We start from the raw sequence: 24,960 nt of genomic DNA on the forward strand, positions 1-24,960 counted from the left end.
TTACAAAAAAAATGTACACATTTAGATCACTTCAGCTCTTACCAAAACAAAGAATACTGTCGTGGATGAATGTGTGTAAAATCTATTTTTATGTATATATGTCAGTTGGAATGTATGTGCGAATGACCAGAAGTGTGTTAGTTGTAGATAAGGAGAGAGGCCAATGTGTGAAATATGCTAAGAGAACTAATCAAGTGTTGTGTTTGTGATGACCAAGGTATTGTGTTTTTATATGTACAGCTGAACCCGAGGGACACCTAGAGGAGTAGTCAGAAACTGGTGTAGTTTCTAGTCAATTACCATGTTAGAGTGCTGTTACATCAGACAATAAAAATTAACATATAATAAAAGTAACATTTAAAAAAAAAAAAAAGGTACTGTAATTTGGAACACTGTGGCAGTATGTCAAACATGAACACACACACTCAAGCTTTTTGTTTTCTATTAAATGCATTGACGTCATCAAGATATAATAGCAAAAGATGAATCAGAAATCTGCAAAGTCATGGCTAACACCAGTCAATACTGAAGATCCAACACAAACCAACATACAAACAACCTCTACAGCTGTCTCCCATGACGCAAGTTTAGCCTGATAATTATCATATTGTCTTTGTCTTGCTGTACAGCCACTGGAAGAGTGAGTTTCTAACTCATACTTTGAATGTGGCAGAGGCTTAACTAATGTAGTATAGTTTGTGATATCTGATTCTTTCTGGGATGAATGTATACAATTTTGTATCTTTCCATTAGCTCTATCTGTATCAGTGTCTTTTGAGTAGCTAAGGAAAGAAGCATAAGAGTTTGTATTTTGTGACGGATGACTGCAAACAGATATTCCAGATGAACCAGAAGTCATTAAAGAATTTTTTTTCACTTGGTTGGAAAAATCCATAAAAACATCAGCCAAAGAATTCACAACCACAGATTCCAGACTTGATTTGGTTACTGTGGTGATGAAATAAAAATTCAATTACTAAACAAAAAAAATAGTTTCAACTTTTTTATTACAACCATTAAATGAGACGGTCAAGACTTAACAGCCCATAGGGCAGAAAAGACTTAACAGTCTGAAGGGCAGTAGAGACTTAGCAGCCATTATGGTAGAAGAGACTTAACATGTTGTCTAAAGGTCAGTAGAGACTTAGCAGTCTATAGGGCAGAAGACACTTAACAGTCCAAAGGGCAGAATAAGTTTAGTTTCTGAGTTGAATTATTTCTACAGGTGCTATGTGGTCATCACAGTTTAATCCCTTAACTTACCCCAAAGTAAATTTAACCAAATGATTCAGGCTCTAACCAACAATGTCAAGATTACAATCCACTGACTAAACCCCAAGGCATTGGATCAGCAACCAACTTCTTGGCCACATATTAGTTTTGACTCAAAGCTCTCCAGTACTTACACAAAGTGTCTGAGACTGTTCTCAGTGTTTCTGCACACCACTCCTCTGTCTCCCCTGCACCAGGCAAAAGCCTACCATCAGACACAGCATTGGCAACACTATGGAGGCACTTCCAAAACCTTTCCTCTACAAGCTGAGCCGACATAGTGCACGAAGAGGAAAGTGCCACAGTCTGTTTGGAATAGAACACCGTTAAGGTATATAGTTGTACAATTTAACATTACACAGACCTAATGTCTCTGGTGCCCTTATGGTATATAGTTGTACAATTTAACATTACAAAGACCTAATGTTTCTGGTGCCCTTATGGTATATAGTTGTACAATTTAACATTACAAAGACCTAATGTTTCTGGTGCCCTTATGGTATATAGTTGTACAATTTAACATTACAAAGACCTAATGTCTCTGGTGCCCTTATGGTATATAGTTGTACAATTTAACATTACAAAGACCTAATGTCTCTGGTGCCCTTATGGTATATAGTTGTACAATTTAACATTACAAAGACCTAATGTCTCTGGTGCCCTTATGGTATATAGTTGTACAATTTAACATTACAAAGACTATGTCTCTGGTGCCCTTCAAATGGAAAACGACTAGAGCTCATTTCAAAGAGCGTTTTTGATGTAACTATAGAGCACTATGTTGGAGAAACAGTCTCTCCCATTTGAAAGTAGCAGCTGACAAGGTCCTTGAGGGGCCAGTCTTTTTTATCATTTAGCATGTTTTCCATTCAGACTGAGATCATTGTTATCTGCTTGTCTGACTAGCACTCAGTGGCATAGCTAGTGATTTGGGGGCCAAGGGGGCTTGACCTCTTTAGAGCCCCTGCATTTTGACATTTGACCATGACATGAGCTAATGGCGTAATATTTAATGTACATACAAATTTTGGACTCTCATTTGGGCCCCCCCCCCTCAAGTGGGGGCAAGGAAGAATTCGGACCCCTCCCCTACCCTAGCTATGCCACTGCTAGCACTCCCTATGTTCACAGTGCAGTCTAGATTTTCTCAAGCATTGAAATCTATGTCCACTACTTTGAGTACTTATTGAAGCACACAGTACATACAATCTATTTAAACATAAATTGTTGTCTGACAAAAAACTGAGTTACTTTGAAACCTTTTGTTTGTTTGTAAAATGTTTTACATGTTTCGGATGTTCCTTCAGAGTTGAAGATAATTAATTCCTAGTCCGAACCTCCCGCAGGACGACGGGGGATGGGAGCGGGCAGGGTTTGAACCCGGGACTATCAATAAGTCCGAACGACAGTCCAGCATGCAAACCGCACGACCAGGCAGCCATCCAACGCCTACAAGGCAGAAAATTTGATATCCAAAACCTTGAATCATGACTCCAAACATCTGACACATTATTAACAAAGTCTCACCTTGCAAGGTAATTATTAAGAGACTAAATGTTGTTTACTATTCCTCAACATCTAGCTCCGCCCCCCACCAAAAAAAAAAAAAATGATGAGCTACCTGTATCATAGGAACATTAGAAATATGAAAATATATTTCTTGTTTCTGTGTACTGTTGGTTTCGTGCTGGTCCATCATGGCATCAATCATAGGCGCCACATTGAGTGAACAAACATTGGACTGAAATACAAAATGTAATCAAGTCATCAATATTTATTCTTCACAGTAATTACTAATTTTTTTTTCACCCCCTCTCCCCTCCAATATATATATGTAAATATGAAAATAAAATTCATTGCCATGAAAGCTTTAAATGTTACAGCTAAAACATTGATGTAGCTAGGGATTTGAGGGCCCCGGGGGCTTAGCCTCTTTAGGGGCCCCTGCATTTTGATCATAGTGGAATACAGGCAACAGGGTCACAACCTTATTTAACAAAGTGAATAGCATGATTACATGGCAGTGGCACAATATTTAATATGAATAAATTTCCGAGACACTCATGTGGGAAGGCTCCCCTCAAGCAGGGGACTAGGGGAACTAGCTACACCACTGAGCTATAACAATAACAATAGTCAGTCATTTTAGAGCACTAAATGCACATTTCAAAGAGAAGTAATCTCAAAGAAAACTAAGAAAATCGGACAAATCTAGAACCATGGTTTTAAGAAATTATCTAGAGAAAGAACAAACATTATTTAAAAAAAAAAAAAAAGAAAAAGACTTCTGAAGAGTGCAACACTTACCTGGCAACATTGGTCTATGTAAGTTAACATGGCAACATTGTGGTAAGTGGCCAATATTGACAATGTCCTGTATGGCACATGGGTCAAAATGGCAACACCTACTTCAGAACACATGGTGAGTAAAGTTTCACTGGCTTGACCTCTCACTAGGATTAGTGTCACCTTCAACTAGAGGGATAGGAATAAGACAATAAATTAAAACACTTTGTTACAATTATATTGTTTTATGAGTTAATTAAAGATTATTCATTCCGAGCCCAAACCCTCCTGCACAGAGGAGGGGAATGGCAGCAGGGTTTGAACCTTCAAAACAACAGTCTAGAGCACATACACATAAGAAGGCAGGCATCCATGTTATGATCAATGCACAATGCTAAATGATTTACATTTAATTGTGTCAATAGTAACGTTTTAATTTTTAAGTTAAGCTTCATCAAATTACAAAGATACGATACAAATTAAATGCCAAGTTAATTTGATTATTTTCAAACCAACTGCAGTATTTTAAAATTAAAATGTTCGTCTGTCAGACCAGACATTGACCCTTTGTTCAGTATTGCTCTCCCATGAAATTAAAAGAATTCTGATAAAAATTGTTCCATACTTAGGCCTACACAATTTACCTGTCTGACCATGTCCAGCACTTTGTTTTCCCATGATATTTCCTTATATACAGCAGTACCCTCAGTAGGAGTGGTCACCATGGTCTTTCTCTGAAGTGTTGGCTTGAACCCTAAGTGATGGTAACTTGGTGTTAGATCAGCATTAATTAACTGAGAACATAAAGATATGATCAAAGTAATGAAATTACATAAAAACAAGTTTTATGAGAAAATCTATAAATAGCATCTAAAATAATGAACATTTTTGATTAATGAAATGGTTTGTCATTCTCATACCAGAGTGTATTTCTGTTCTCTTTTGTTGAAGAGAGCTGGGTCAACAGATTTACAAGCTACTAATAAACCTTGATATAGCGATGCAGTTGTTGCAGTCAAAAAAGTTTTCTTTGATCTCATCAACCTGACTGGAACATGCAAGCAGTCCACTAAGTTAGGGTTAAAGCTGTATGCAACAAAAATATATTTATGTCTTAAATTCAATGAATAGAAGAATTCTCTTTTTAAAAGATTCAAATTAAAATATTAGAAATAGTCAAACATGTACTAACCAGTTTTCATTTATTGTTTGATTTAAATAAATTTGCTTGACAATATCCATAATATCCGCATGACAGGAATCTAGATACAGAAGATATTCGGAAAAAACAAAGTTTTCAGTTTGTTGAAGACATAAGGGTGGAGTGATATTTTCTTCCATGTTTGGGTCAGTTTCAGGCACGACCTGCACTTCTCCTGTAAGATAGGTATTTGTAGGTGCTGAATCAGGTGAGGCAGACTCACTGAGTTGCATATCATGCTTCAGATCTGAATTCTCTTGCAAATGTCTACTGGCAATATTAAGCTTTAACCTAGATTTTCCCAGATTGCTCAACATCTGATTGAGAGAGGTCAAAGAGCGATGGTATCCCAGCTGCTTGTGATCTTTAACAACTTTAGCATCCAAGAAAGTTTTTAATGAAGTGTCATTCAATATGTTTGCTGTGCATGACAATGATGATAAAGATGGTGATGATGCATTAAATAAAGGTTTATCACAATTTGATGACTGATCGGATGAAACTGGTTTGATATTACTTTGTTGACATAAAGGTTGTGCCATATGACAGCTGGAAACAGCAGCATCCCTACCGTCAGGTAACACTGGGATGAGATCATCTACTAAATCAAGTTTATCAACACTATCATTACTTATGCAAGTCTCTACAGATGATTCTGTAGAATCATGTAAACTCTGTATATTTGATGAAAGACTTTTATTTGATTCAACATTGATGTTTGGGAAATTCTTGTCACTAAGTTGAAGACATTTCATTTCCTGTTGACCATCTTCAAAGAACCAGTCCACTTCCTGTGAATCCAAATCTTCATTTTGCACAGATTTCTTCCACAAGTCTCTCTCATTATTGTTTTCTAATCTTATATTTTCTGAGTCTTGTTCACATTTATATTTGGCTTGACATACTGAAAAAATCTGGTTCTCAAATAATTTTTCTTCTTCTTTATGAATTACAAGACTTTGCTTTCCAATGGACTCTTGTTTATGTAATAAGCTACCACATTGATCTTTAGTTTTTTCCTTAGTTAGTGGAGTCTTCCTCTCATGAGAACTACTACAACTGTTCAGCATCGTCCACTGTGAAGTTTTGTCCAGTGATAAATCTCTAGCCAACACTTGAACTGATTTTGTGAGTTCCAGCATGTGCTTCTGAATTATTTCAACACACTCTCTAGTGGGAATACCCTATAAAAAAAATATTATTATCCCCATAAGTACATTAACCACAATTACATTTTTTTTTTCAATCTTATGCTTTTAAAGATAAAAAAACAAATTATAATTTCCAGATCTGTATCAGTGAGTAACAAAGCAAAAAGAGAAAGCTTCTAATATTATGCATATTCATGAGTAGAAAACACATTTCAACAGCGTTTTGCAGTGTAAGGAAAGGAATTGAATTGTTACATCCTGTCCTCATTTTCCAATACCTAATGGAGTGGCAAAATAATAATTTTTTTTCAATATCACAAGGATTTTGGGAAGTTACGTATAAGTAAGCCGTGAATGAAAACTATCAAAAGGAAAAAAGGTTAAACTCTGGGATTAAACACTGGTTTGTTTGTTCACTCATTGGGTTGATTTGTTTAACTTAAATTGCAAGTTTGTCTTGACAAATTATTTGTTTTTTACCATGTTGTAATTCTAATTGAAGCACTTATTCTTGTTGGTTTTAGTAATTTAAGTGCATTTGAACTTCTATTCTTTGATTTGTTCTGCACTTTATTCCTTTCTAATTTTTGTTGTGTTAACAGGACAAAAAAAAGGCTTTTATAAGCTTTAATATCAAAACATAGATTTACTCCTCAATCAAAGAAAACAAAACAGCATAACAATTACATTATATAGTCATGAACGAGGAAAATTTAAGAGCTATATAGTAGAAAGCTAACACATACCCACTGCTCCAGAAGATAGACTGTCTTTGTAAGGGAGGTAATCATGTATAACAATGATTTAGCTCCCCTTTTATGCTGTTGTTTATGTGACTTTAAAGCATCAATAAGTAATTCCAAACTTGCAGACTGGAAGAAAAACAAAGCGTGCACTATACGAATTTAAATCTTTCTATGGTCAATGAAATTAAAACTAAATAAATTAGAATGTATGGTCATGTAAAATTTAAAACTGTATTCTATATCTACATGAATATACCTCAAAGTCTAAGGCAGAGATGAAGGTCACAACATCGGTTGTATAAACATCTGTATCAGCCTGGGTCACACATTTCACACTAAAAAAACAACAACATATTTTATTCTTCATTCTGGGAAAGGTTCCTGGATCTACCTTGATATATTTAAGAGATACTGTTTGTAACTTAAATTTGAAAAATACTTATAAATAAAATTAAAATATATATATCTACTGTGTATATATACTCCATCTTCCAAGGATTTAAAAGCGCTGGTGAGTACAACTGAAAAGAAGATGCCGAATAGTGTTGGAGCCAGAACACATCCTTGTTTTACTCCGCTCTTGGTGGAGAATGGCCCAGAGGTGGAACTGTCAAACTGTACAGTGCCCTGCATATTTTCATGAAAAGCTGACACTAGTTTCCGTAGCTTGTTTAGACAGCCAATTCTCTCCTTTCTGTTAACAAGGTCAAACGCCTTGGTCAAGTCAATAAAAGTTATAAAGAGGGACTGCCTTTGTTCTCTGCTTTTTTCCTGTAGCTGTTGTGGATCTGCCGGCCCTAAAGCCACACTGATATTCTGGGTAAACTCGTTCTGCCAAGATCTGCAGCGGCTTCAGTATTACTCTGGCATAAGCCTTCCCAACTGAGCTAATAAGTGAAATGCCTCTATAACTGTTACAATTGGAGTGGTCACCCTTATTTTTGAAAATTGTTACTATGTTGGCATCCTTCAATTCCTGGGGGACTATTCCTTACTCCCAGCATAAATAAAATTCAAATGTGTGTATATATATATATATATATATATATATATATATATATATATATATATAAAGAAATTGAACTAAATAACATTTTAGCTCAATTTGATGAAATTAGATGTTTAATATATTCACCTTCACCTTTAAGTCCATGTTGTATGAATTTAAAAAAAATGGATAAAAATCCAGAAATGGTACTTATTACTTACCAGTCATGGGAACCAAGCAATGGATAGACCAGGTTATCTGGAAATTATATAAAACATAAGTCTGTAGCTTTGAATGAATTTTGCTTTTATGGACATCAGATGCAAAATACACATTAATTACTGACATTCTGAATTATTTTGTGAAAACTAATTTTTAAAAATACTGGTTGAAGTCATTAAAATTGTTATCAGTCATATCTGGAGTCACACATCCCAGAAACAGAAAATACTACAAATAAAGTAATATTGGCCTACATAATGTAAAATGACTGATTAGCTTCTGTACACGGTACATGTTCTGTTTACAGAGACAAACATAATTTAAACAAATATTTATATAGTGTACAAAAATCTTGACATTGAAGATTGAAACATGTATCTCTGTACAGGTTTAGACTGAATACATTTTCAGTGCTAATACTATAATATTACTTAAAAATGTTCAACAAAGAATAAGGCTTTTCCCTAAATGGCCTTTTTTAAAATAAAGTTTTGTCAATGTTATAGCTATGTATTTTATATAGCATTCCTTCTTTACAGTTTAGACTTCTGTCATGGTGTGTGATTACGTCCTATGTGTCATGCATGTTAACCAATGACTTAAATTCTGCCAAGTCATTGGTTTTCCTGGCTGGCTCAGGCAACCTATTCCATGCTCTAATTGCACTAGGGAAGAAGAAGCATTTCTACAGATTTGTCCTAGCCTATGGGACGAGGAATATCACAATGTGCCTTTAACTTTGTGTCTTTCATAACCTGAAAGAGAAGTTCCAATGGAAGGCTGCCTGGTCGTGAGGTTTGCGCGCTGGACTGTCGTTCGGATTTATCGATGGTCGAGGGTTCAAATCCTGCCCGCTCCCATCCCATGTCGTCCTGCGGGAGGTTTGGACTAGGAAGTAAACTATCTTTAACTCTGAAGGAACATCCGAAACATGTAAAACATAAAACATTTTACAAACAATCAATTCTTTTACTGGAGTTTTATGTGTGCCAGAAGATACATTTCCACACTTAAATAAAACTTTGCTGCTTAACTTTCACATTTTTTGGGTCCACATACATCTAGAAACGAGCATTTTCTTGTTTGAAAATAAGTGAAAGAAAAGGTTGATGCTGGCAGTAACTAGAAAGCTAGTTCCACAGTTTCTGAACATTATGCATGGGTGTAAACAGTGCAATTCTTCGCATTAAGTACAACTGTACATTTGTGGTGAAATGTTGTGATGTAAAAAGACAATAACAAAATTTTACCAAAATAATTGAAAAATTGTTTCAGAAATACCAAACTTACAATATTAGACAAACTTTTAAAGTCCTTCTAGATCTAGACTATAGAGTCGAGTCTAGTAGAGTAGAGTAGACCTACTAGACTCTTGACTAGTAGTTAGTGTACTTTTAGTAACTTTTCTAGAAATCTTAGAGTTAGAACAGTAAATCTAGAATCTAATTCTAAATCTTTAAGTTTAATAAGCTAATCTACTATAACTATACAGTATACTAGATCTATAACTATCTAGTAAATCTAGGCCTATTATACTTACATATCACGTTAACAAGTACTGAGTTAGTTGCAGAAGGTAAGTCTATAATTTTTGACATAGCTTAACGTCCTATCTTAAATTTAAACTTAACTTAGACTTAAGTTAAAACACAACAATCAAAGTTATTATTATTAGTTAACAAAGTTTACAAAGTCGTCAGACTCAAACTCAAAGTTCAAAGTGATATCACCTATTTCACGTCATTATCATCATCATGATTGATACTGGCTATCTATATAAGGGCTTTATTGACTAAATCATAAGATTTTCCTAAATATTTAACAGTTGGTGCATATCGCTGAAAGTTTTACTAACTATAAGTATAATAATAATATAATATAATAACTTTTAATAAGGCATTATAAGGGCACTTTATTGTTTATGCATTCGGCCATCTTGTAGCGAAGTAAGTAAGGGGGTGTAATTCTAATACATTTTCTCCCTTACTAGAGATAGAATCTATAATCTATAGTATATAGTCTATATATAGACCCTATAGTGATCTATATATAGTAGATTCTTATATTAGGCACACCGTATTCGGGAACTAGGTCAAATTTTTATTTTATTTTTTTATTTGGTGACGGTTTAACTTACAAAAAAACTAAAAGCAGATTCTTATTCTGCAACTAAAGGACTATAAAAATAGCTGTGTTTCTTTGAATTACCACTCATAGTCAAGATTTTATTTTAAAATAAATCAGGTCACTTCATGCTCCTATAATAAACGCAGTTTTTGTGCTTTCTCCTTCAGCACACACCGAGCACCGTTAAGAAACACCACTATGTTATTGCTAATAAATTATATCTGTGTTAATTAAAAATTCTTTAGATTGTATTAAAAGAAGTAGATTCACTTCTGCAATATGTATTTATAGTATATTGCCTCTCTCTCTCTTTCTCTCTCTCTCTCTCTCTATATATATATATATATATATATGTGTGCCTACCTATATAATCTATGTGTAGAAACAGAAATAAATCTATATAATTATAGATCTATAAATTAATTATCATAATCTAAGAAACATGATATTTTCAACTAGGCTACATGTATTCTCTGTTCTTTCTTTTAATTCCCATCCAAGGACCCTCTTCTTTTCATAATTTAGATGTTCGTTTTGTTACATCCCCTCCCTCCCATAGATGCTTATAATTCTTTTCATGACTCTCTCCCCCTTCCCTCCACTGCCTGTATGATAGGTTGTGACACTACACGCTTAGTGTATACCACTCCTCACCACCAGCGCTCGCCTGGCGTGATCACCTGCAGTGGGCATGGTCCCTGGCTTCAAATTAGCAGCCCGCACTTTTTCTTTCATTCATAAATTATATATTCTAGATATCTCGATCTAGGTCACATTTATTTATTGAAAAAAATCATAGATTTATTAATCCCAATAATATTTCTTATTACGATTTTGCCTTGTGCACTATAGGAGAATGTGTTTAATTCATTATTATTCATTGAAACACCTCCTTTTTTAATTTTATTTAACAGCTAACAGTATGAATGTGATTGGAATGTCTTTCTAAAGATGTTTGGAAGCTTATTTTGATAGATCCACCAGCCTACGATCAAACAGGCTCATAATATAGCCTTCATCCCTTATATGGGTATGAATTGCCGGGGGAGGTTTAAACAATAGCTTTACATACTTGGTTACCGAGAATCTAAAAAACTGCCATCTGCTTTGGAAAAGCGGAACAAAAATACAGGAACTTATCTTAAATTGGACATGCACTGTCCTGAAACATCGTTTTTAGCTCCAAACATAAAAACAAATTAATTATAAACAAAAAAAGCGACGTGTTTCTAAAAGGAGAATTTGATGAGCTGTGCCTAATATAAGAAGCTACTATATATACAATAGATCGTCAAGACTTCGATCTTGATAAGTTGAAGGAAGAGATGGACTAGACCCAAGAGATCAAGATCTCTCTAGATCAATGGATTCTAAAAAGGTAAACAAATACCATAAAAACAAAACGGTAAAACTTTACATCGCCGAATTTAGATCTAGACTAGGTCACTTACTCACTAGAGTCGACTAGACTGTCACTGTGACTGTCAGTGTCACTGAGTCCGAGTAGACGTCGTGAATATATTTTTATTTTTTATAGAGAGTTGAGTTAAGAGAGGCGAGCTTAGTATTTATTATTTACTAGACTAATAGCAGCATTATGAGCATAGTTAAGTCACATAACATAACATTTTTTTAGTATTTAGGTATAGACCTAGCTGGACCTAGCTAGATCTACAAATTCTACATTAATCATCATCATTAATTGAATGTTGAGATTTTGGGAATGCTTATTAAAAGTAAGTTTAGTAAGGCTTATAATATAATGTCTCTAGACTAGTCTAGACTCTAAAGTCTAAACTCCTAGACTGTCGTTATTTTATATATTATATATTTTTGCATATATAGTATGATATAGTCTAATAACTAATATAATGGTTGGTCTCCTGGCCACCATTTCAATAACTTCAATGAAAACAGTTCTTTACATCAAAGTTCATTCAAAGCATTGTTCATGACAATCATGTCCATAGTAGTACATACTATCATATCATACAGTTGATACAGCTCAGCAGCTGGTACATTGATAGCTGAAAGTAACATTTAACATTTATATAGATAGATATATATCTATCTAAAGCATGGTCAAGGTGTAATGTTTTGATGGAATTTCAACCAAAATTATTTGTAGCAGAAAAAAAAAATGTATAAATATTAATTGTGTATAATCAACTATAATCGTGTTCCCGTATGTAACAATGACCCTTTTTTTTTTCAATTGTCTGCTATTGCAAAAGTGCATTTCTTCTGATTTTGCGCCCCCCCCCCCCCCCCGGGTGGGTTCACCCAGTGTTTACTCCTCTAGTGACATATATATGACACCACTATATTATGGTATTATTCTTATATCTTATAATACATATATTGGATTTGTAGAGTAGCCAGGTACAATGAATTCTTTCAAATATAATATAATGCTGAATGAGAATATATGAATATAAAAATGATTGCCAAATGTTCTTGTCTCCCTTTATATAAAATATATATATATATATATATATATATACTGTTTTTTTTTAATTCATACTCTATTAGATCTGTATTTTTTAGGGATAATTTAAAAAAATAAAATATTTATAATGTGAATGCCAAAAAAAACTTTTTTTTTTTTTTTTAAGGTTTCTTGTTAAGGACCAGAAAAATAATGTCATACCAGCCTTTTGCCAGATTGGTTTGCTAGATGATAATGTTACCAAACATCATAATTTGCAACACAGGATGCATCTGATTATGTGACAGCAACCAAATCAAGTAGTACTCCAGCAAACATGGTCTAAAAAAAACTATGATATAGACACATTCATTATCAACAACAACAGTTTTAATTAGAAAATAAATATGGCACCCATATCACATTACATTGGCAAAACTAGCCTGACAACATTGGCTATTGGTATAGCTATCGGCATAACAGTGTCCAATATAGTCAAGTTCTCAAGTACTCAGAGGAGACATTTTTCATCCAGTGGATACATTCCGGACAGTCCACACAGCCACGGAGAAAATGATTTTGTCGAAGGTCCAGATGATTCCCTCAGTTGGCATGATGAACATTCACACAGCCATAAATGTAGAGTATTGTTGTTTTCATTCATTATCATAATCTATTCTATAATATAAACCCTTTTTTACGCCATTATAATAGTAGTTACATTTCAGTTGCTAGGTCCTTATGATTAGATGGCTACTTTAGAGTTGATGACTTAACAAATAGATTTGAAGTGATTACGACTGAGGACTTACCTGCCGAGTAGCAATTCATGGGCCTGAATCCTGTTTTTTTTTTAAAAATGTCTTTAAATTGGAAAATATTTATGACTAATCGTCTAATATACAGTGGACTAAGGACCCACCAAGATTTTGATATTTACCTAATATCTGATAGTTGAAATTAAAGGATGTTATGTATATATATAGTTCGTCCATTGTGGTTCGATGATGACCATCCAGGGGGCTGAGGGCTTTGCACTGGGGTTTTATGCCTTCTCGTGTGGCTGGTGAGACCTATGTGAGCCCGGAATGTTCAGCCGCACACTGGACAGGTTATTCCAGCTGGAGCTAGTGTCGTTTGCCTTGCTTTTCTTCTCTGGCGTTTTTCTTCTGCCAGCGTTGTTCTTTTTTCCTCAGCAACGTGTGCACCAGTTTTCACAGCGCGACACCATGATGCTCTGTCATGTGTCTCTGATGTTATAACATCCTCATTAAATGTTGGTCATTACTATTATGGGATATCTCTCTATTTCACGTGTCATACAGTTTTAATAGGAACTATGTTTTTCTCCCTATCTTTTTGGAAGAGTGTCACTTCAGTGAATATAGTTTTACTTCTTGACTTGTAATATATAGTAATATAAATGCATTATTTAAATCTTTTCTTTTATCTTTCCAGTTGAAAATGATTCAGTGGCTCGGCAACTATTTAAGAAAGTGCGTGTACTCTGCTGGGTAATGACCAATCCTAACAACATTCACACCAAAGCCCGTCATGTGAAAGCCACATGGGGAAAAAGATGTAATGTGCTGCTGTTTATGAGTTCCAGAGCTGATCGTGACCTGCCAGCCCTTGCATTAAATGTTCAGGTCAGAAAATATTTGTTGTTGTTGTTTTTTCTCTCCTTTTCTATAATTATACTAAAGGAAAACATTTTTTAAAAGGTGAAGTTAATAATGAAATATTAAATGATTAAATAATCGTTCATATTTTCTTTTTATTGATTGAATATATCATTTTGCAAGTTATTTCTTTCAAGAAGTAACATTAAATCATTGGGTTATAGACGTATTATAAAACTTTTTTTTTTACAAGAAGTAATGGTAAATCATTTGATTATAGACGTATGATAAAACTATTTTTTTCAGGAAGGTCGAGATAATTTATGGGCCAAAACCAAAGAAGCCTTCAAGTTGATACATTCCAAATATCTGGAGACTGCTGATTGGTTCATTAAATGTGATGACGATACATTCCTGGTATTGGAAAACCTAAGATACTTTTTGCAGGACAAATCTCCCTCGGAACCTGTTTACTATGGCCGAAAGTTTAAACCCATTGTGCAGCAAGGCTACATGAGCGGTGGGGCTGGGTATGTTCTCAGCAAGGAGTCACTTGTTCGACTAGTGACCCAAGGGATTGGCCATAAAGAAGACTGTCGCGCTGACAGTGGTGGGGCAGAAGACGTTGAAATGGGAAGGTGCTTGCAAAGCGTAAATGTACAAGCTGGAGACAGCCGAGATGAACTTGGACGTGAACGGTTTCACCCATTCGTCCCAGAACATCACCTCATTCCCGACATTCTTCCACCAGACATGTGGTATTGGTCATACAACTTTTACCCTGCTAAACAGGTAAATATAAAGCCTCACCATTACCTATCCCTTAGTATGTTGGACCGTTATGGCACCAGTCAAGATTTGTCGACCGTCTTTCTCCATTCCTCTCTGTCTTTTGTCTTTTTTCCTGGTACTGTTCCCTGGAGGAAGGTCTTTACAAGCCTCAAAGACCTGTAATATGGCCATAGAGATTAAGATTGCGTTTTTTTACAATAGCAGGTCATCCGTGGGGTCCAATCGCTGTAGTAACTGTCTCTATAATCTTTTCATTTTTGATGCGGTCTTTAAATGTGATACCTAGACTCACAAGCATTAAAGTATATAAATATGTTGTAGTTTATATGTAAAAGGTTAAGTCATTTTCTTTTTGTATTGCTCTTTATAGCACATTGAAATATACTAAACTAAAATAAGACCTATTGAGAATGGCTTTGTTCCAAAGAAGCATGACTTAACCTAGAGATAATACACATTAACTCAGTACTGTTCATTACCTACACATACATATTTATATATATTACAGTTGACAAAATAGTTGATCGCGCAAGTGTTACACATTCTGGTGCCAAAATACACATTTTGACCATCAGTGTTACACATTTGGACTTTTTTAGGTTGGCAGGTCTGCCTACAGATCACTGTAGGAAAACAAACATGATTACAAATACTGACATGTATACAAGCATGAACAACGCAGTGACTGCTGACTGGTTCATTAAATCTGATTACAATACATTCGTCATATTGGAAAATCTAATAGACTTTCTACAGGATAAATCTCCCTCAGAACCTGTTTTCAATTCACCCCTTCCCCCTTTATTTGTTTTTTCCTGGTTGTAGGTTGTTCCCGTGAAACTGTGAACATTTTATGTTTCCTTTAAATCCAAACAAGGTTTACACCCATGAAACTGTGAGGTCTCCAAGGTTTCCTAAGTGTTTCCTCCTTTACAGAACATTTAGAAATATTTGCATTCTCTTTGCATTTCCAGTAAATTTAATTAACCTTTATCTTACTTAAAGCTCCATAGATTAGGCTTTGGGAGCAACCAGTACAAGAGCATTACCGATAACATGTTTGGTTAACAGCTGTTTATCTTAATCTTGTTAAATATATTTGTTTGTTCTTTTTTTTTTTTTTTAATTGGACTGAAAGTTTGAAAGGATTATTTGTTTTTGGTGGGACTTGATTGTCAGCTTTAGAACATTGATTTTTTGAAAATTCAATGCAGTAAACATTTGGTGTATTTTTTTTTTAATTTTGTTTTGTGAAAGCATATTAATTCTCTTGACATTATCTGCCCCATAGATTGCAAGGTCTGAAGGAGGGGAAATTTACTTACTTTAGTAATTCTTAGCATCCTACTTATTTAAATTGCCTGAAAGTCAATAGGTACAAACCACAGACCTATATATATTATATTATATCTAGACTGTACATGGAGATCATTAAACACTGCAAAAAATGTCATGAAAAACTTTTTAAAAAGCCGAAACAAGGCATTGTTTTGTAAAGTAATTATGAGAAGTAAAGTTTTCTTTTCAAACCTAACCTATGTAACATATAATTTACCAATTTAATGTTTAGATCTAGATCTAGTAATTGAACATTAAAAATAAGAGCACTCTCGTCTCATAATTATTATTTTGCAATTTTTAGATACATAATCTGAAAAGATATAGGTAATCAATCTATTTAAATGTACATTAGATGATTAAAATCAACAGAATGAATCATTTCGATCTAGGATTTTCAAAACATTTTCTCAGTGGAAATTAACAGGAAATGGCTTTATTTCATATATTTGCATTGAATATATAGTTCTGTGATTAAAAACCCAATCAATAAAAGTACAAGTTTGTTAAATAAACTTAGAGTAGTATTGTAATTTGCTGGGAACTCGTTTAAACTCAAATATTTCCGACCATTTGTCTCAGGGACAGGAGTGTTGCAGTGACTATGCCATCTCCTTTCATTATGTGCCACCAAACATGATGTACGTCCTGGAGTATCTAGTGTATCACCTGAAACCTTACGGCATCACTTCAGCTTACGGCAGTACAGAGGAACAGGACCATGGTTCCAGTCACAAAGACACAGACGCAATGAAACCAGAAGGTAAAGGTATGGAAGATAAAGAAGATGAGGAAACAAACATCTCTCTAGCCCAGACTGACTCTAAACACATTTCCTGAAATGATTTGTGTATATATGCTATAAATGTTAGTACAAATATTTATTTGATTGTAAACAAAAAATGTTTCATTTTAACATCATTGATTGACTAACAACCCATAATTTTTTTATGCTTTAACCCATTAATCTTTTTTATTTTGTAGAAAAAAAAATTAAATTAAGCTTGTTTGAACTAGTAAATGAAAACGTTTGTTAGAAGTGTCAGCACTGGTAACTTGGTTTAGAACTAATGAATCTTTTTCAAGAGTCACTGAATTATTTCAAACAGAAATCATCAAATAAGAGATATTTTACTTAGTTTCAATTCATTTTTCTTAACTCATAGATCTAATTAGTTTAGTTTCGATGAACTCATTGTGATAGCTGGGTTGTTTTTTTTAACTCATCATTCTAATTAATTTTTGTAGCTGATGGTTCTCACAATCTATTATTGTATTGAACATGTTGTTTCAATTCATTGTTTTACTACTTTTAATTCTTGACTCTAAACTGATTATTTTTTGGAACACATTATTCTATTTCACTCACCACTAAAGGTGCTAGTGTTGAATTGTTGAAAACCATTGATTTAGTTCATTGTTTGTTCTCGGAAAATTCTAAGATGATTGTCTCCCTAAAGACATTCTGTCTGACAAGCTATGAAATGTTGTCACTGCCAAAAAAAAAAAAAACTAGTCAAGTCTTTTCTTCATTGTTTTAAGGTGTGCCTGCTCTCTTGAACTCTCTTTAGAGTTTCATAGAGAGTTTTCATGGGCCCTGTGGGTTTGAAAAAGTGAATGTAAATGATTTTTCTGGTTAAAACTATTAAACTTCGCAACATTATTTCCATGTGTTACATCATGCTGTCCTCACAGCAGTCAAGAATTGTTATGTTGTGTGCTTTAAGATGTAGACACAAACTAGCAGTCAAGTCTTAGTTAAATGTCCTCACAGCAGTCAAGTCTTAGTTAAATGTCCTCACTGAAGTCAATAATTTTTTATTTTGTGTACCATAAGATAGATTAGACACAAAATAGAAGAAAAGTCTTAGTTAAATGTCCTCACAGCAGTCAAGAATTGTTATGTTGTGTACTTTAAGATCTAGACACAAACTAACAGTCAAGTCTTAGTTGAATGTCCTCACAACAAACAAGAATTGTTATGTTTAAGATGTAGACTAGCACAAACTAGCAGACAAGTCTTAGGTAAATGTCAGCCATTGCTCCTTTAGGTATCCATTCATCCATCCCAGTGGCATTACAGTTCATGGACGGACCTGGCCTGCTTTAGCACATCTTTCCATTCTGATCTATCTTGGGCTTTACTTCTCCATGCCCTGACTCTTAGCTGTTGTAGATCTGCATCATCAAGCCACCGTGCTCAAGGTCTGCCTTTGGGTCATCTGCCTATTGGTTTTTGCCTTAAGTATTCAGATCTGTTTCAGTTATTTGATAGCACTAGGTGAGCTTTTGGTGGTGATGATGTTTATTCCTTCAAGGCAGCAAATGGAAATCTAAGACAAAATAAATGTCATTCAACTATTTTGTTACCAAGTTTACATCAACTCACTCTGTCTGGTAAAAAGTTTGTTCACATTCTTTTGTTTGATATTGATCATGGGGAAAGAAATAGTACTTGACAGATGGGGTGGTATACATTGAATTAATCCCCAGATAGGATTTCCAGCTTGTCAGATTCATACATTATCTGTTAACGGTTAGTTTTTGAACCTTTTTTTGGTTTATAGCATATGAATATTTAATGTTTATTCTTTTTTATGTACTGTAAGAAACTGGCCTATGATTTATTTTGTTATGATCATCACAAAATGTGTAGACACTGGTGGACAGAGCAATGAAGCTTTGTAGTTTACAAACACCTACCACGTATTATCTTTTTTTTTTACAAAAACTAACAATACAGCATCAAGTATAATGTGAGTGTGCTTTATGTTTTTAAACACTTTTTTGTATACTTCTGTTACATTGGAAGATTTAGAAGATCCATCCACCTAGTCATTGTATAAATGTTTTCCTGTGGGTTTTTTTTTTTTTTTTTTTAGGGGGGGGGGGGGGGGGAAGGCGGGAGTTTACAAAATATTCCGAAACTGTAAGCCATGTCCTTTACTCTCTATAATGTGTTTTATTTTTACAACCACCAGACTGCATTATTTAAGAGTTTGTGATTTTTTTCTTTATGTTGTTTTTTTTTCAATAGTTTTTATACAAACAGTGTTATTTGAAAGTTTTCTTGTTGGCTCCATTATGTAGTATATGTTTTGTTTCCAAAAAAAGTTGACAGGTAACAAAATAATTCAAGGAAAGTTACTACATCTGCAAATATGGTCTCAAATGAATTATGTGCATCATTGGGAAAAATGTTTAAGTCTTAATGAGAACAACATAGATGATTAGTAAGAGTTTGAAAAATATTTGTAAAGTGAGACCTAGATTCATATTTTATTAGTGAGATTTATACATGTCAGACCCGGACTTATAATTTATTAATGAGATGTAAACAGGTAGTTTATAAGTTAGACCTCGACTTGAACTTAATTACTGAAATTTGAACAGGGAGTTTATGAGTCACACCTGGACTTCTATTTTATTACCTATGTACAGGCTGTCTATACACCACTTGTCTTAGTGATTGCTTTTTAATTTCAAATACCAGTATTAATGTTCCTTAATTCTGTTGTATTGATTACAACAGCTGTTGTAACTTAATCCCATGCCTTGAATTTCAGCAGTGGTATATAGCCTCATGGATATTAAAGATGGTTAAATAATCTTCTCAGCCCATCAGTTGATCTTTTTTTTCTCTCTTAGATTTAGAGTTTCTTCTTAACTGCTTATCTCCCCTTCTCGCCCTACTGGGATCTTCATAGCTTTAACAACCCAGAAACAAACCTCATAAATACTTCACAAAGAATATTTATATTTAAAACTATAAATTCATTTGAATTTTTTTTTTCATAGTTTACCATCTGTGAGTCTATACTTTTTATAAACTAAGATCATTGAAGACAAAACATCAACATTGGAAGACAAAATAGATAAACATTGTGATATTTTGATAATACACAGCCACAGTGAACAAAAAAAACTGATATACGTTTTATATATATATATGTTAACAATTGTAGGTTTTTATTACCAAAATTGAAAGAATAGCATTAATTGACTTTGCATATCAAATACAGAGGAATATCAAAATTGTTTTTGTTTTTAATTTATATATGTCATTGCCATTTTGTTTCACCACTAAAATAAATGTATTGAAACATTTTAGGAATTAAAAAAATGTCAAATTTGTTTTGAAACGGCACCACTGTAGCTGTACAGAAATGTTTTACCCTGAACTATATGAGCTTTAAGTGTACACATGTTTTTATTTGATCATGTGCCCCTACAATCAAAATACACTTCCTTATAGTCTTATTGTAACAGTGTTAATATTTGTTTCATTTATACAACCGGGACATCAAAAATTTTTGTGAAATTTTAATTTAAATATGGTGGACTTGTTTTGTTTATTTATCAAAGAAAATGTTTTGCTTTATTTGTGTATGTTTTTATTGTGCTATGTTTGCAGCATTGTTTACTTTATGCTGAGCTGATTCCTGTACAGTTGTACATAGATTATACTCCCCTTTTTGTTGTTTTGACACAGAATATTGTCACCAGACCAGATGTAAATATAGGCCAAGTACAATTGAAATGACATTCATTTGTTTGTGATTAGTTTTTGAGTCTAGATTGTAAAACTATTTTGTTTCTTTTGCTGTCATATTTAGGTTACATTGACCTATATCAGTGCTATTCAAACTGGTACTTGTACCACTGGTGGTACCTCAAACCATGCAAACTGGTAACTGTGGTACCACTGGTGGTACTTCATGCCATGTAAGTGGTAACTGGTAATCATACCACTGGTGGTACTCCAAGCCATGCTTAGTGGTAGTCATGTGGTCTTTTATGTTCCACAAATCGATGTCTCAATCTTTCCGTTTTTCCTACTTCTATGTCTTTCCATCTAAGTTTATCTCAAGACCCTTTCGTCAATGAAGTAAAAACATGTTTCACACTTAACACAGTAGTAAGAGGGAATAATCGTAACACATGGATGGCTGCCTGGTCATGTGGTTTGCGCTCTGGACTGTAATTTGGATTTATCAATGGTCCTGGATTCAAACCCTGCCCGCTCCCATCTCCCGTCGTCCTGCGGGAGGTTTGGACTAGGAAGTAAACTCTGAAGGAACATCCGAAACATGTAAAACATTTTACAAACATTTTAACAAGGGAAAATGTATTAACAATTTTTTTGTGCATGAATAAAGTTAACCTGTTTAAAATTATTCTCGTGAGTGAGAATCTAACATCAGATAATCAGGCATGACACTTTTAAATCATTATATATTTATACACCTAGGTAGTAAAAGCAAAGTAAAGTTCCCCTTTCAGACCTTGTGGTTTATAGGGCAGATGATGTAAAGATCATCTGTTCCTGCGACCCACAGTTAATGAGGGTGTCATGTGGCCAGCACAATGACGAATCACCTTTACTTTTCCCCAACTAATGTCAGGTTAGAGCTGGGTGGACTCAGAGGTGCCCAAAGATCCCAAAATTAAAAATCCCAGTCTTCATTTAGGTACTTCTTTATTATAGTGATTATAATAGCTTTTTTTTCACAAGAATTAAGATGAAAATAGACGAGTCATTGACAGTGGTATTTCAGTTTACTGATCCTCACCAAAAGGTACTTGTTTGAAAAGCACTGACCTTTATTTATGTTAATAAAATGATGAGTAATCTATGTAAAGTACTTTGAAGAAAAAAAAATTATATTAGAAATAAGTGAATGCTGCATCAGACATCAAGTGAATAAATAAGAAGGCCACATTTTAAAGCAGCCTGTAGCTTCTTGTTTGGTGTTACAAGTATACATGTTTAAAACACTAAGACCTTCGGTTTAACTATTCTTAATCTTATCAATAGTCCAGTCAGCATGTCAACAATGGACTCTATTTACAGGCCACTGTGGTCAGTGCACACACAAAAACACACTTGTCACTATACAGTCAGTACACACACACAGCACATTGTCATGATGTGTCTAAAACAAAACAAAAGCTATTCTTGTGTCTAACACATAACGACCTGCTTTCTTTGTAACAGATATTGTAAACATAATTTCGTTTGTTTTATTCAGACAGACATTTCTAATGTTCTTGCATCTCATGTCAGTGCCTGCTCAATTGAACTTGTCATGTCAGTGCCTGCTCAATTGAACTTGTTCCACTTGTGATAGCCTTTACCCCCCTGCTTGATATTGTACGCCAGGAACAACAAGCTGGCTTCACAACAGAAGCTTTCAATTCCCTGTGATGTATAAGAAATATTTTAAAATGGTTACACACAATTTTTTTTATGCATGTTCTTATCATGACTATTGTCTTTGTAAATTTGCAGTTGTCACCTTCAAAAAAAGATTATTGTTTGTAATAGTCTCTACTTGAGCCCTGCATGACATACCCTATGACAAATATATTGTAAACCTAGATCTATAGATAATCCAATAAAATGAAACTAACATCTCCGATTCGTTTGTTCTATCTTTGTTGGTTATCAGTTCTATACAACTTCAATGAAGATCATTTGTATTAAACATTACTGGGTATCTTGACATTACAAAAGTTTTTTTATAAATTGCCAAGCCTAATATTTTTAGAATATTCAAATTGTCTTACACCCAATATGTTGATCACATTGCCTTAACAAGCATCAGTAAAACTGAGGATCCTAGCAACTGTACAAGGATTTCACAGAAGGAGGTATTACATTTTAGACTATCACAAAAGAAGAGGTTAGACCCCACGATGACCTGCTAACTATTGTAAAAAAAAACAACTAAAACTCTATGGCCATATTACAAGGTCTCCGAGGCTCGCAAAGAACCTTCCTTCAGGGAACAGTACTAGGAAAAAGAAGAACAGGCAGGCATAGAAAGCGATGGGAAGACAACTAAAAAGAATGGACTAGCCTGCCATTGAAAAGGGTTGTATCCAAGGCCAAAGACAGGAATGGAGAAAGGCGGTCGAAAAATCTTGTGTGGTGCCCAACTGTCCAACAGACTATAAGTTTTAATGAAGATAATAACTTAATAAGCTATAGAGTTGTTTAGAATAATAACCTTACAATTCATAGAGATAAAGAGAACAACAAATTCATTAAAAGTAACAAGCCATAAAGCAGATGAGTTCGTATTTTAAAATATGTCATAGATCCACTACTAGTACTGTATAAGCCTAATGAAAAAAAAACAACTTGGGGTTATAGAATGGTTGCATGTATATCAACATCTGGAAGACACCAAATAGATATTAAATAGAGCATGGAATGGGTTGCTTGAATCAGTCAGAAAAAAACAACTTAGCAGATTTTAACATGCATGACTAGATTGACACATGGAAAAGCGAGGGACGTTATTGTCATCTCTTTTGGAGTAACGTCTGTAATTTATAAGAAAGGAAGAAAATTGGTAGATTGCTTGCATTACCAGTTGGCGGAATGTTTGCATGTAAATCATCAGCTGATCGAATGTTTGCATGTAAATCATCAGCTGGTGGAATGTTTGCATATAAATCATCAGCTGATCGAAGTTTTTATGTAAATAATCAGCTGATCGAAGTTTTTATGTAAATAATCAGCTGATCGAATGTTTGCATGTAAATCATCAGCTGATTGAATGTTTGCATGTAAATCATCAGCTGATCAAATGTTTGCATGTAAATCATCAGCTGGTGGAATGTTTGCATATAAATCATCAGCTGATCGAATGTTTGCATGTAAATCATCAGCTGGTGGAATGTTTGCATATAAATCATCAGCTGATCGAAGTTTTTATGTAAATAATCAGTTGATCGAAGTTTTTATGTAAATAATCAGCTGATCGAATGTTTGCATGTAAATCATCAGCTGATCGAATGTTTGCATGTAAATCACCAGCTGGTGGAATGTTTGCATATAAATCATCAGCTGATCGAAGTTTTTATGTAAATAATCAGTTGATCGAAGTTTTTATGTAAATAATCAGCTGATCGAATGTTTGCATGTAAATCATCAACTGATCGAATGTTTGTATGTAAATAATCAGCTGATTGAATGTTTGCATGTAAATCATCAGCTGATCAAATGTTTGTATGTAAATAATCAGCTGATCGAATGTATGTATGTAAATAATCAGCTGATTGAATGTTTGCATGTAAATCATCAGCTGATTGAATGTTTGCATGTAAATCATCAGCTGATCGAATTTTTGCATGTAAATCATCAGCTGATCGAATGTTTGCATGTAAATCACCAGCTGGTGGAATGTTTGCATATAAATCATCAGCTGATCGAAGTTTTTATGTAAATAATCAGCTGATCGAAGTTTTGTATGTAAATCATCAGCTGATTTAATGTTTGCTTTGTAAATCACCAGCTGGTATGTTTGTATTTATATCAGCTGGATGGAGCACAAGTAACACTTAAATGACTTTTAAATTTTCTTAATAGCTCATTTAGCAAAATAAAATGAAGGAGATGTATCTATATTGGTTTGAAAATGTTTCATTATCGTAAAATTAATTTTGGCTACACATATTTTATGAATGACAGTGTTTCGAAAAAAAAAAACGTGACACCCCGCTTACATCACTCGACCTACAACAGTACACTAAAACATTTATTTGCAAACATGAGTAAGTTTTAATGAATCAATGGACCTTAATAAAACATTTGCGCGTAGTCTTATTGTAGGCTATATAACCCATGTCAAGTAAAAGCAACCTACACGGCTCTCCGCAATTAAAGTGTAAACAATGTCATGTGTAAATCACACAAAACACAATAACCATAAATAACAGACCTGGGCAAATTTTATTTCATTTTTTCTTCTTCCCTAATAAATCAATCTACATAAG

General features: G+C 34.0%; 2 protein-coding genes across 2 annotated transcripts; one reads left to right on the top strand and one right to left on the bottom strand.

Annotated features, from left to right (window-relative positions):
• Window positions 1-425: 425 nt before the first annotated feature.
• On the bottom strand, window positions 426-9,813 carry LOC106072097 (uncharacterized). The gene is made up of 11 exons (XM_013232366.2): window positions 9,407-9,813; window positions 7,866-7,902; window positions 6,913-6,991; window positions 6,657-6,782; window positions 4,751-5,943; window positions 4,479-4,644; window positions 4,203-4,352; window positions 3,580-3,747; window positions 2,894-3,013; window positions 1,407-1,578; window positions 426-948 (listed from the first exon to the last, which is right to left on the bottom strand). Exons 1-11 carry the CDS (start codon window positions 9,462-9,464, stop codon window positions 488-490), a joined length of 2,730 nt encoding a protein of 909 aa, XP_013087820.2. The 5' UTR covers window positions 9,465-9,813; the 3' UTR covers window positions 426-487.
• A 1,453-nt stretch (window positions 9,814-11,266) lies between these two features.
• LOC106072098 (glycoprotein-N-acetylgalactosamine 3-beta-galactosyltransferase 1-like) lies at window positions 11,267-22,590 on the top strand. Its single transcript, XM_013232367.2, has 5 exons — window positions 11,267-11,371; window positions 12,609-13,060; window positions 13,880-14,070; window positions 14,350-14,835; window positions 16,756-22,590. The coding sequence occupies exons 2-5, from the start codon at window positions 12,829-12,831 to the stop codon at window positions 17,011-17,013; spliced, it is 1,167 nt and encodes a 388-aa protein (XP_013087821.2). The 5' UTR covers window positions 11,267-11,371; window positions 12,609-12,828; the 3' UTR covers window positions 17,014-22,590.
• Window positions 22,591-24,960: the final 2,370 nt, after the last annotated feature.

This window comes from Biomphalaria glabrata, chromosome 1, assembly GCF_947242115.1.
Source record: "Biomphalaria glabrata chromosome 1, xgBioGlab47.1, whole genome shotgun sequence".
NCBI classification, from domain to species: Eukaryota; Metazoa; Mollusca; class Gastropoda; family Planorbidae; genus Biomphalaria; species Biomphalaria glabrata.